Source organism: Mus caroli, chromosome 13, assembly GCF_900094665.2.
Source record: "Mus caroli chromosome 13, CAROLI_EIJ_v1.1, whole genome shotgun sequence".
NCBI classification, from domain to species: domain Eukaryota; kingdom Metazoa; phylum Chordata; class Mammalia; order Rodentia; family Muridae; genus Mus; species Mus caroli.
This window is the reverse complement of record NC_034582.1, coordinates 31,286,553-31,299,496: the sequence shown is the minus strand read 5'-3', so window position 1 is coordinate 31,299,496 and position 12,944 is coordinate 31,286,553. Positions and strand designations below refer to the sequence as shown.

Here is a 12,944-nt window from a genome sequence, read left to right as displayed (position 1 = left end):
TGGCAACAGGAGTCCTCCAAAAACAAAATCAATTATCCTGGAGTGGTGGTGTACATCTTAAATCCCAGCACTCAGGAGGCAGAGGCAGGTAGATCTCTTTGAGTTTGACTAGCCTGGTCTATATATTGAGTCCCAGGCCAGCCAGGATATATAATGAGACCCTGTCTCAAAACAAAATAACTTAACACCTGGATTCAAAGATACTGAAATAGGTAAAATTCTGGGTGATTTCAGAAGTTTACTAGTAAAAATACTTTAAGACCTCAAAAAAGATTCAAACAAAAAGATTAATTCAATCTTGGACCCTAAGGAAGGACCTGGAAAGTCTGCTGCGCACACACATGCACGTGCGCACGTGTGTGTGTGTGCACACACAGAGAGTAAAATAGATGAGAAAAATCAACAATATGGCTTTTAAGAATTAGCTATGGGGGCTGGAGAAATGGATCATTGGTTAAGAGCACTGACTGTTCTTCCAGAGGTCCTGAGTTCAATTCTCAGCAACCACATGGTAGCTCACAACCATCCGTAATAGGATCCAATGCCCTCTTCTGGTGTGTCTGAAGACAGCAATGTTGGAAATGAAAAGAATACATTAAATAATTAAAAACAAAGCAAAGAAGTCCTGTTGGAAGTAAAAATGCAGAAATGCCATATTATATTCCTCTGTAATTTCCTATACTTTTTGGGAGGGATCAGTGGGAACTTAGGGGCCTGCGGGTGGGTGAGCATTAGGAACGAGACCACGTGAGGAGTCAGGAAAAACAGTGCTGCGAAGCAGATGAATTTCCTGACTCTACTAGGCTTTTCCTCTGTCCTATCTTCCTCCTTTTTATAAGGTGACAGGGTGCAGGCCTTCTCTGAGTCCTGCCCATGTATATGCACTGTTCCTCCACGGAGAAACTGTGGGATAGAATGGATGTGCCAGGTTCTTGAGAACCTTCAGACCCAGTGCCTGCAGGAACTGACAGACAGGGAAAGAAAGCAGGGTTAGGGCGTGGTGGAGGGAGGGGTGTACTCAGAAAGGGGCGAATGGTGGGGTGAGGGGCGGGCCGAGGGGCGGGCCGGAGGCGGGCCGAGGGGCGGGCCGGAGGAGGGCCGAGGGGCGGGCCGGAGGAGGGCCGAGAGGTGATGCTCGCCTGGACTCCTGCTTAACATGGCTACGCTTCGCAGGCTGCAAGAGGCGCCTCGGCACTTACTGGTCTGTGAGAAATCTAACTTCGGCCACGATAAGTCTCGTCATAAGCATCTCGTGGAGACGCACTATCATAATTACAGGGTGAGTCAGGTCCACCCGGCCCTCTTAGGCTGGAGAGCTTTAAGGTAGAACCACGCCGGGCTTCACCCGGCCAGACCTCCTCGGCTTGCGAGGGTGGGCGGAGATCGTCCTCGGGCATGCTGGGAACTATAGTCTCTTCAAGTTTCTTGACTGCTTTTCTTGGCGCTGTGTAGGACTACAATTCCCAGCATGCGCCAGACACAGGGCGGTACTCGGTCCTATGAGGAACAGCAGAGTTTTTGTGAGTTTGCCGTGGTTACTGCGGTGTTCAGGATTAAATCCTCTCGGTGTTGGGTCGAGCAGGCGATGGAGGAGTTAGGAATGTAACCTGCACGGTCGGAGTGTGACCTGTACAACATGTAGCCGAATTACACCCTAAGTTTGGACAGATCTCTGTGGATCAGCTTGTGACTCTTTCCAAAGCATCACGCGGTTTGACAACTAAGGAACTCCAAAAAAATTTACCTTACGATGATAAGGGTTTAAGCATTTTACATCGTAAATATTGGCCTGATAGATTTCTCAGATAGATTAGCTGGCGTCCTTGTCCCTCAAGGCTGGTTGTTGGGGCTTTGCGAGACGGACTTTAGATGTTCACTTGGGGATCATTTGAAATTCGCGCGGATTTTGCATCTCTTCGGTTGAAAGTCCATCCCTGCGGTCAGGGATGTATCGCTTATCTCAACTGGTCTCACCTAGGTTTGTCTTGGAAATGGAAGCTTCGAGGAGCACTTTTGCTTCTATGTAGCTTCTTACTAATTAAATGTCCCTAAGTCCCAGGAGGAGTTCCTTTGATTTCATGACTCCAGAGTAAGCAAATCAAGGCATGTTGAATTATATATACTCTATTTCCTTGAATATAAAGTGTGAAAGACATAACATATATTGCTTGTATGCAAAGATAAGATTCAAGTAAGACTTCCATTGCAATATTTCTGCTTAGTGTCGTGCCTCACATTGAAATGCAGAAATGAAAAACTTGAGTAGTCAGATATCTGTTTACCTGCGATTAATAGATTAAAAGAATTGTTGCCTAGTAGGTTGATGGTGATGCACACCTTTAAACCCAGGCAGAGGTGGGTGAATCTCTGAGTTCAAGGCTAACCTGGTAAACAGCAAGTTCCAGGACAACCAGGGCTATATGGAGAAACCCTGGTGGCGGCTCTGTGTGTGTCTGTGTCTGTGTCTGTTTTACTAAGGGTTTTACTGCTGTGAATAGACACTCCAAGAGTGAACAGGGCAACTCTTATAAGGACAACAAGGTGGGAGCATGGCAGCGTCCAGGCAGGCATGGTGTAGGAGGAGCTGAGAGTTCTACATCTTCATCTGAAGGACACTAGAAGAAGACAGGCTTCCAGGGAGCTAGGATGAGGTCTCAAAGCCCACGCCCACAGTGACATACTTCCTCCAACAAAGTCACACCTACAAGGCCATGCCTCCTAATAGCATTCCCTGGACCAAGCATCTTCAAACCATCACGTTACCCATGTTTGCATGTCCCTTCTATGTCCAAGTAAAACCTGTGAAGAAGTAACTAGCACCCTTGACATTCCATTTCCAAAAGCAGGGTGTTAATCTTCATAAAATATAACTTCATCTTCGTTTGTTCTTCTACATTCTAATAGGTTTCATTTCTTATTCCTGAATGTGGGCTGCTATCAAAAGAGCTAAAAAGCCTGGTCATGGACATTGGACCCTATTACTCTGTGAAGAACTTACCTCTTCATGAATTAATTACAGACGAATTCATCAACAGGTTTGTAAAGAAAGGTAAGAAGAAACACTGTCTCATATGAACAAGACAAGATGAAGAGCTATCGGAAGATCTCAGCAAAATATTGGGGTCCTTCCCTTGTCTTTAAAAGGGCCCATGGAGGTTAGATCATGCGATCAGCTGCGTGTATCACTTCTCCACCCGGCAGTATTGTCGTTTTCCTTCCTGTGTCCTCTTTAGGAGACAGCTAAATATCTTACCAAATTTAATTAGCCCTTGCAATAACTCAGTGAAGTGGGTGGAATCCCTTCAGATGAAGGTTAAGTAGCTTTTGAATATTAACTTGCTCAAATAGTTTCTGAATATTAACTTTGATCTTTGCATCAGTGTGTTGTCCTCTTGCCTCTTTAATGTGCACCTTTCGGTTAGGATCCCCAAGATTACAGGTTCTGTTCTGAGCCGATTCTCAACCTGTCCATAGGAAACTTACACAAAAAGCCCCTGAATGTGGCCTGAGTCGTGGGGTGTCTAGCCGGAGTCTTGCATGTGTATGTTCCAGTGTATCTCTGCGGTGTAGTGGGTTTATTGAATGAGTTAGAGCTGTAGTGGATGCTGACTGTTACCTACCTGGAAGATTCGTTGTCATGTGAAAACCATTCATAAACAAATCTTGTGCTACGTTAATTACTTAATTACTTTTCTTGATGTTTTTTCCTTACAGGTTCATTCTCTGCATTAACATACAATACAAGTATTGATGAGGATAATACTGTTGCTCTCCTACCAAATGGTGACAGCACTTTTTTTTTTCTTCCTTTCTTTATTAGAAAAGAAATAGCACTGCTTAAAAAAAATAATAAGTAGGCTAGAGAAATGGCTCAGCCGTTAAGAGCACTGACTGCTCTTCCAGAAGACCAAAGTTCAGTCCCACTTGGTAGCTTACAACTATCTGTAACTCCAGTTCCAGTGAGTCCAGTGCCCTGTTCTGACCTCCATAGGCACCAGACACATCCATGTGCACAGACATAACATGAGGATAAAACACCCATATACATACAAATAATAAAATAATAATTTTTTTTGTTGTTTTTTTTTCGTGACAGGGTTTTTCTGTATAGCCCAGGCTGTCCTGGAACTCACTTTATAGACCAGGCTGGCCTCGAACTCAGAAATCCGCCTGCCTCTGCCTCGCAAGTGCTGGGATTAAAGGCTTGCGCCACCATGCCCGGCAAATAATAATTTTTTAAAAGTCAAGTCATACAGCTCTAAACAGTAAAGTGAAGCCTGTCTTTGTGCTCCTTCTTAGATGGAACCATTTGATGTTTATCCTTCAAGAATTTATAAGCATACATTTTTTTGTTTTGTTTTTGTTTTGGAGACAAGGTATCTCTATGTAACCTTGGCTGTCCTAGAACTCACTCTGTAGACCAACCTGGCCTTAAACTAAAAGATTCACCTGCCTCTGCCTCATGAGTGCTTGAATTAAAGGCATGTATCACCAGCACCAGTAAGCATCACATTGGTTATATGACATTGTTTCTCAGTAGTCTTATTTTCCAAGGGGTATAACAGACATGTTCCTGCTTCAGTGCAGATGGTTGTGACTTAGAACTTTTTGTTTTGTTTTAAGATAGGATCTTGCCACGTAGACCAGGGTGTCCTCAGATTTTCATTTCTCCTGTTTCAGCTCTCCAAGTGCAAGGATTACACACATGAACCAGCACATCTCTGCCTGGCTTTAACATAGAGCTTTTAAATGTTTTGATGATATTTGAAGTAAGGGCTGGAGAGATGGCTCAGCAGCTAAGAGTGATTCCTGTCATTGCTGAGGATCCAGATTCAGTTCCCAGCAGCCACATGGCAGCTCACAACTCAAGTTCTAGGAGATCCGACATCCTCTTCTGACATTCACAGGCTCCTTGGTGTACTTACAAGCAGGCATACAAATACATATTAAACTAAACTAAATTAAAATTTAAAGACAGTATTTGAAGTTATACAGACCACAGTTTGATCATTCCTTCCTTCATACAAATTTAATTGTTTCTAGTTTTGCTATTGTAATATGTATATATGTATATATGGTAGATAATACCACAAGCCTGGTGGCTCACACCTGCAATCCTGGTATTTGGAAGGTTGAAGCAGGATAATTGCCACCAGTTTGAGCCCAGCCTCAACTACAGAGCAAAGTTCCAGACCAGTTGGGTACATTGCTAGATAATATCAGTGTGCTATAGACAAGTTCTTAGTGTATTCTTATCCCAACATTTCACTGCTCAGATGTCTAGCTTTCTTAGAGAACACCAGCCATATTTTAACATCTCTATTAGAAGAACTATTGTTTGATTTGTAGGGAAATTAATTTTATCACTGGATAAAGATACTTACGAAGAAACCGGACTTCAAGGTCATCCGTCTCGGTATTCTGGCAGAAAAAGTATGAAGTTTGGTAAGTATTACATGCGTTCCACTGGAGCCTAGAAAGTCAGTTTTCTTGTAATAAAATGTGAATGCCTTACCTCTGATCTCTAATCGGAAAAATATGGTTCTTGTCTTTGAAATCCTGACTCAAGGAGCTATTGGTTGCACTTCCTGGGGGATTAGATTAGTTGGTGCTGTTAAATTGTTCCTCTTTGACTGTACACCACATTTTATAAGGGCTGGAGAACTGGACTACCCCTTGGATGCAGTGAAGAGGAACAACTTGATGTGCTTCGTACACAGTTTCTTTGTGATTACCAGTGGAAATTCACAAGTGAAGAGTTGGTTTTGAGGAAACTCTCTGGTGTGGACATCAATAACTAAGGCTAGCACAGACACAGGTTCATTGATCTTTGATCTAGAAGGGCTTAAAGTATTTAAACCAACTATAGTTAGCAGCTCTCAACACTAGAAATAGCCCTCCGAGGGCTATGTTTTTGATGAACACAATAATCTGTACAACTTACAAACTTAGCAAAACGTTAGACATTTTTCTACAGTGTAAGCTCTGTATAATTCGAATGAAACAAGTATTCCTCTCTCTTATTAAGTCATTTCCATTGACCTAATGGATTTATCCCTTAACCTGGATTCTAAGAAGTATAGAAGAATATCTTGGTCCTTCAAAGAGAAGAAGCCTTTGAAGTTTGATTTTCTTTTGGCTTGGCATCATACAGGTATGAAGTGTGAATTATATAATGATACAGTGATTTGGGGATCTGTTGGGCATAATGGAGGATTGAGTGGTGATATACTGCTGTGGTAGGGAGGATATTGCTTACGTAGGCGTGTGGGTATTGTGACAGAGCTGCTCTAGCTTTCCAGATGTCCTCAGCGCCTCAGCTCAGGGTAAGTTTTAAAGCAATCTGCCCCAATTTTCTTGGGTTTTCCTGCAGATCTAGAAAGCTTCACAGTGGTTTCAGAATAGCTAACGTGTAATCTACCTCTTCTTCCTCTCTGCTTACATTAAAAAGCCTTTGCTAGAATACTTTTAAATCAGCATCAATTATAATTATATGTGTGTGATCTTTATCATTATTACAGGATAGTAACCCAGGAAGACTGTTAAATGTCAGATAGCATTTGTTATGACTTTTAATTGATTATAATACTAAATTTAGTGCCAGCTTATAGGTTCATCAAGTATATTAATTTGCTTACAACTTCCACGTGTATTGCTCCTTTTAGAAGTATCTCTTTGGCCCATTACAAGACTGTAATGAATCAGACCATTGGGAGTTACGGTGGTTTGGTGTGTCCTGTGGAGGAGAGGGGAACAAAGCACATTTTGGAACTCTACATCTATCTCCTCCTGGGAAGTTCCTCAACACTCAGCCCCAGAGGGCTTCTCTCTGTCCAGACGTTATAATGCTCGATGCCTCTCCTCCTCCCACGTACAGCACGTATGCAAGAGGGGAAGATGTTTTCTGATGTTTCTGCAACTTCTCCAAGGACTGTTCATGCAGTGGTTTTTTTTTTTTTTTTTTTTTTTTTTTAATTTTTTTTTTTTAATGTATGTGAGTACACTGTCACTGTCTTCAGACTCACCAGTAGAGGGCATCAGATCTCACTACAGATGGTTGTGAGCCACCATATGGTTTCTGGGAATTGAACTCAGGACCTCTGGAAGAGCAGTCCAGTACTCTTTAACCAGTGAGCCATCTCTCCAGCCCTTTTGTAGCTTTTTATTCCTAGCCTACTAATTAGAGAAACTAAGGGTGTCCCTGAGATTTTACACTCTCTACAAGCCATCAAAGTCAGCCACAGGTGTCATGGGTGAAGTCCTGGCTCAAAAAAATAAAGGATTTGATTCCTCACAGTGGTAGCTGTTGACAAGTCAGGAAGCCCTGCTGGCAAGCTGATATTGTTCCTCTCAGGACTCAAAGGCCTAAGAACCTGGAGCCTGGTACCCAGGAGCAGGAGAAGCCAGGCAGCTCAGCTCCAGGAGACAGAGTGATTTTACCCCCACTCGGCCTTCTTGTTCTCTCTGGGCCCCACTTGGAATGACCCACATGTCCACCCACCCTAAGAGTGGGACTTCCCTACTCGGTCCATGAACTCACATGCCAGTCTTCTTTGGAAACATCCTCACAGACACACCTAGAAATGAACTTTACGACTAAGCCAATCTGACACCTAGAATCAAGTAACAAATAGGAGAATCAGCATTCGAATAAGGTCACCAAATCTCAGTTGGCATAGAGTGTCATAGAGTTGGTGCATGTACCATGGGTTATATAACAGAACAGGAGGGTAGAACCCTAGAAACCCAGTCCTTTTATAGTGGGAGTAAGCCTTCCTGCTCGGCCCACAGATGGTGGGCGGATCATTATTTCTGTTACTAAACAATAAGCCAGCCCGTCCTATGCTCTGAGGGTGTATGTGTGTGTGTGTGGGGGGGGGGTCTATTTCTGTCTTCCAAGGCTGTTGGTTGCACAAACTTCTTTGAAAAGATAAAGTGGATTTTCCAAAGGGATGAGCATGAGATTCTGCTATCATTCAGTGCCTCTAGTGTTTCCTATTAGATTGTACAAATCAACTGCTTTCTATAGACTTCACTAACATCCCTATATAAGGGATACTTTGGGGTTTATATACGAAGTTCAGATTTTCTTGTTAAAGCAAGTAAAACGAATATGAGCCTGAAACGGGGGCAACATGGAATTTCCAGGAAAGGTGAAAGGGTTGGAGGTGCTTTAGCATAAGCCGTGGAATACAACTTCAAGTGACTGGAATTAGGATACAGCTCTGCTTGGCTTCCGTTTTACCTTTTAACCTTTTACCTTTAACCTTACTGTTCATCATAACCCAAAAGGAAATGGGAAAGATGTTGGGCATAGTGATACATGCCTTTATAAAGGGAAGGGAGGCAGGTTGGAGGATCAGGCGTTCAAGGCCAGCTATATACTGAGAGCCTGTGTCAAAAAAACAGGTCCAAAAAAGAAAGGGGAATGGAGTTGGATCAAGACAAGCTGTAACAATGTTGACTCGGTCTTGTTTGATGTGTTTTAAGGTACAGAAGAATCAACAATGATGGCGTACTTTTCCAAATACCACATTCAGGAGCATCAGCCCAAAGTGGCATTGAGCACAGTGAGAGAGCTGCAGTGCCCAGTGCTGCGGAGCAGCGGCCTTGCAGGAGAGCCGGAGGAGGCCTGCAGTGCCCTGGAGTTCTTTGACTGGCTTGGTGCTGTCTTCTGCAGTGCGGACCTGTGGGTATCTGAACTCTGGAGTTCATCGCTTGTGTTCACTATGAGTTTGACACTTTGGATGAGGTTATGTGGTGGTTGTAAATACTTTTTCTTTTCCTTTTTTATGGAAGAAATAATGAGCCTTATAACTTCATATCAACCTACTGCTGTCCCCAGCCAAGCGCCGTGGTAGCCCAAGCTTTTCTGTGTACAATCACAGGTTTCATATTGCCAGAGAAGATACATGTCCTTCTGGAACAGCTGTGGTGAGAACTCTTCTTGGATGCGTTTCTCACTTACTGGTGCTACATCGGGGCGTTAGGGACTACTGTTAGTGTGGTCGGTACAGAGCAGGGCCCCTCACATTTATGCCTTTTTCCGTTGCTTAGCTCAAAGAAACAGCAAAACAACAATGAACAGCAACAACAAAATCTTACAGTTTTTAAGATTTATTTTATTTATGTCCGTGTGTGTGTGTGTGCCACTGGAGGCCCAAAGAGGGCTTCAGACTCCCTGGGCTGGAGTTAATCAGCACCTGTGAGTCTACCCATGTAGGTGCAAACTTGGAAGCAAATGGGTCCTCTGGAAGTATGAGCATTTAACTACTGGGCCTGTCATAATTATTCTTGCTGATAGAGAAGATGCGATTTGAAAGTCCTTAACCCTTGTGGAAAGAAAGGCAGCAGAGCCTCAGGAGTCTCCTTGAGCCAAGCTGCTCGTTTTCCTGGTTCTATTCTGAGCCGTTTTTATGCAAAAGTTTAACACTCCTTGAAAACACTTCAATATTCTGTGGAGCAAATTATGATCTACATTAAGTTTAAGATTTCTACAGTCTTTTGGGTTTTTTTGTTTGTTTGTTTGTTTGTTTGTTGTTGGTTTTTTTGAGAGAGGGTTTCTCTGTATAACCTTGGCTCTCCTGGAATTCACTCTGTAGAACAGGCTGGCCTCAAACTCAGAATTCTGCCTGCTTCTGCCTCCCAAGTGCTGGGATTAAAGGCGTGTGCCCCCACTGCCCAGCTTTGTTTTTTGTTTTTTGGGTTTTGTTTGTTTGTTTCATACAAAGTCTTTCATTCAGAATTAGGTAGGAGCCAGCTTGGTGGTACATGTCTTTTTTTTTTTTTTTTTTTTTTTTATAATGCATGTTTTCTGGAATTTATTCCCCTTTAAAGCAGAATATAAAATCTGATATTTCACCAATGCCTTGAGAGACAAATACAAATGAACTGAGGTAAAAACCAATTACACAGACTGAAGTAGACCCAGACACTTGGGGACTAGTCTATATAAAAGGTATTTCTAGAAAAAAACAAACCCTACAATAAAATCAAACAAACCAAACAAAACATAAAAAGCCTTTGGTACCTTTCAATAACAAAAGAAAAACATATTTAGATGGTTNAATTCACACAATATGAAAATGTAAATATTGGGTTAACTTTATAAAACAGAAAAAGAAAGCCTAAAACATATTAGCATCTAAGAACAAAATATTTCCGCTTTCTCCTCTTTGATTTTAATAAAGCCCCAGAATTTGGCAAAGTATTTCCTGAACTAAACTGTCTTCTGGTCTGCAGACACCTGGCAGTATGGTGTTTCACGGTCACCTAATGTTCAAATGGCAGGTACATGTCTTTAATCCCAGCACTTGAGTGAATGAGTTCAGGGCCAGCCTGGGCTATATTATGAGTTCTAAGACAGCTAGACAGATACAGAGTCCCTAGGTGATGCTGATGACGACCACCTCCTCCTCCTCCTCCTCTTCCTTCTCTTCTTCCTCCTTCTCCTTCTTCTTCCTCCTCCATCTCTTCTTCCTCCTTCTCTTCCTCCTCCTCCTCTTCCTCCTCCTCCTCTTCCTCCTCCTTCTCTTCCTCTTCCTCCTCCTCCTTCTTCTTCTTCCTCCATCTCTTCCTCCTCCTCCATCTCTTCCTCCTCCTCCTTCTCTTCCTCCTCTTCCTCCTCCTCCTCCTTCTTCCTCCATCTCTTCCTCCTCCTCTTCCTCCTTATCCTCCTCTCTCTTCTTCTTCTTCATTTTTTTTTTTATATTTTCCTTCCATGCTGGAAATCAAGCTCAAGGCCTTAAGCATGGTAGGCAAGTGTTAAGCACTAAATCCCTGACTCAGCAAGAATATTACTCTTCATGGACGAGAGCCCAGCAAGAGAGCTCAGTGGATAAAGATACTTGTAGCCAAAACTCACAACCTAACTTTGATTCCCAGGATTCACAGAGGACCTGCAAGTTTTCTTCTGAACTCCACACAGGCACACATATTTAAAAACCAACAAACAAAAACCCACCTTAATAGAAGGGAAATCAATTATGTTGTTTGGTCAGGGGGAAAGTTGTTCTCTTGGTCTTAAGTGATTTTCCAGGCAGTGAGTAAGCTGCAGTTGTCTTCTGAATAATATGTTAGTTAATCTTTTTGGAACTCATAATGTAGCACTAAGTATTTAATTCACATAGCCTAGTTTTTATAAATCAAAATAGAGCCTCAGCTTAATTAGAACAGTAGATACAATGTGGATGTTCTTGACCTCTTGTTTATAAGAATTTTCTTTCTTTCTTTTCTTTCTTTTTCAGTCACTACTTCGATGAACCAAAGTTGGCTCCATGGGTCACCTTGACAGTTCAAGGCTTTGCAGACAGCCCCGTTGCCTGGAGAGAGAAGGAACATGGCTTCCATAAAGGAGGCGAGCACTTGTACAATTTTGTGGTTTTCAATAATCAGGACTATTGGCTTCAGATGGCTGTTGGGGCAAATGATGACTGCCCACCATAAAAAATGCAAAGTTTAGAGTCACACCTTGCTTGTTTATTGTCATGTTTCCTCATCATAAAGGGTTATATGTCACCCAGACTTGCTACAGTGATTAGCTTCCCAGCTCAGCTCTGGCTTGCTTCCTCCTCTACCATGGCCCCTGTGCACTGACTGCTTATCCTACGATCAGCTCTGAGCTGGTTTTTCAGTTGAATGCAGAGTGTTGCTTACTACAGAGTAGGGTAAACCAGAATGATTGGGAACAGCAGGATTGGAGCACTTGGTGAGTTTTCTAGGTGCTAATCACGGATGAACTGTTCTAATTGGGTTTTCTGTTGGCTAGAAGCAACGTCTGTGAGGACAGGACAGACTACAGTCCATCAGTCCAGTTGAGGTAGGAACCTAGAGACAGGAACTGAAGCAGAGACCATGGAGGAATGCTACTTGGCTTGCTCACCTAACTTTCTTATATAGCCCAGGACCTGCTTAGGATTGATACGGCCCGCTGTTGGCTGGACCACCTTCCATCAACTAGCATTCAAGAAAATACCCCATAGACATGGTTATGAGCCAGATTGATGGAGGTGGTTCCGCCACTGAGGTTTCTTCTGCCCAAGTGTATCAGCAGATAACCAAGATGAACCATCATAATTTTTGTGTGTCCCCAGGATCTCATGTTGATATAAAATACAGTGCAAATTGAAAAGTCACATAGTCTTTTAAGAAACCATTACGTAAAAATTCAGTGTCTCTTAAAAGTCCAAACTTCCAGGCTGGTGAGATGGCTCAACAGGTAAAAGCACTGACTGCTCTTCTGAAGGTCATGAGTTCAAATCCCAGCAACCATATGGTGGCTCACAACCACCTGTAACAAGATCTGATGCCCTCTTCTGGTGTGTCTGAAGACAGCCACAGTGTACTTACATATAATAAATAAATCTTTTAAAAAAAAAACTATTTAAAAAAAAAAGTCCAAACTTCCTTAACCATGACTTCCTATAAAATCAAGGTTAAATACCTTCTTACAGCAAAAGGGAAGAACCACACTTAAAACCAAAGTCCAAAAAGGTAGCTCCAGAATCACAGTGCCTGACATCTGGGACTCACTCTCCGTCTTCTGGACTCCAAAGCAATTCTCAGCACACAGCATGTCTAGTAGGCTAAGGCTGGGTCCTTGCTGGCATGAAAGCCATCTTGACTCTTAGAGCACACACTGCTCACGTGCTTATGTGACAGTAGTGTGAACAAACGCTCCTTTGCTGCCAGTGGTGTGAAGTTCAGTACATACAAGTGTGTACGGCACATGACACTTAATAACTTACTGGCTTATGGGTTTACTCCTTCTACCTTATAAAAAAGTATGAAACACAGTGGGATGATATTGGGAGAGCTATTGATCACCACGTCTTTTAACCACATCCATTACCTTTTGCAGCTTCCCTTAATTTCATGTTTTGTTCATCATGATCCTGGAAGCAATAAGCTTCTCTCTCTCTCTCTCTCTCTCTCTCTCTCTCTCT

The 12,944-nt window shown here is 42.7% G+C and overlaps 1 protein-coding gene across 2 annotated transcripts; it reads left to right on the top strand.

Annotated features, from left to right (window-relative positions):
- The first annotated feature begins 1,122 nt into the window (after window positions 1-1,122).
- Rpp40 (ribonuclease P/MRP subunit p40) lies at window positions 1,123-11,466 on the top strand. Of its 2 annotated transcripts, XM_021180690.2 has the most exons (8): window positions 1,123-1,279; window positions 2,905-3,049; window positions 3,715-3,783; window positions 5,350-5,445; window positions 6,029-6,154; window positions 8,491-8,689; window positions 8,800-8,934; window positions 11,247-11,466. In XM_021180690.2, the coding sequence occupies exons 1-8, from the start codon at window positions 1,157-1,159 to the stop codon at window positions 11,443-11,445; spliced, it is 1,092 nt and encodes a 363-aa protein (XP_021036349.1). In that variant the 5' UTR covers window positions 1,123-1,156; the 3' UTR covers window positions 11,446-11,466. The 2 variants fall into 2 exon arrangements, with proteins under 2 accessions (XP_021036349.1, XP_021036350.1); XM_021180691.2 differs by lacking the exon at window positions 8,800-8,934.
- Window positions 11,467-12,944: the final 1,478 nt, after the last annotated feature.

Excerpts from the sequence above, each read along its gene's own strand:
- Rpp40 (XM_021180690.2), top strand. The coding sequence starts at position 1,157 with ATGGCTACGCTTCGCAGGCTGCAAGAGGCGCCTCGGCACTTACTGGTC. Across the intron at positions 3,050-3,714 it reads CAACAGGTTTGTAAAGAAAG|GTTCATTCTCTGCATTAACA; the intron begins GTAAGAAGAAAC and ends TTTTCCTTACAG. Across the intron at positions 8,935-11,246 it reads GTCCTTCTGGAACAGCTGTG|TCACTACTTCGATGAACCAA; the intron begins GTGAGAACTCTT and ends TTTCTTTTTCAG.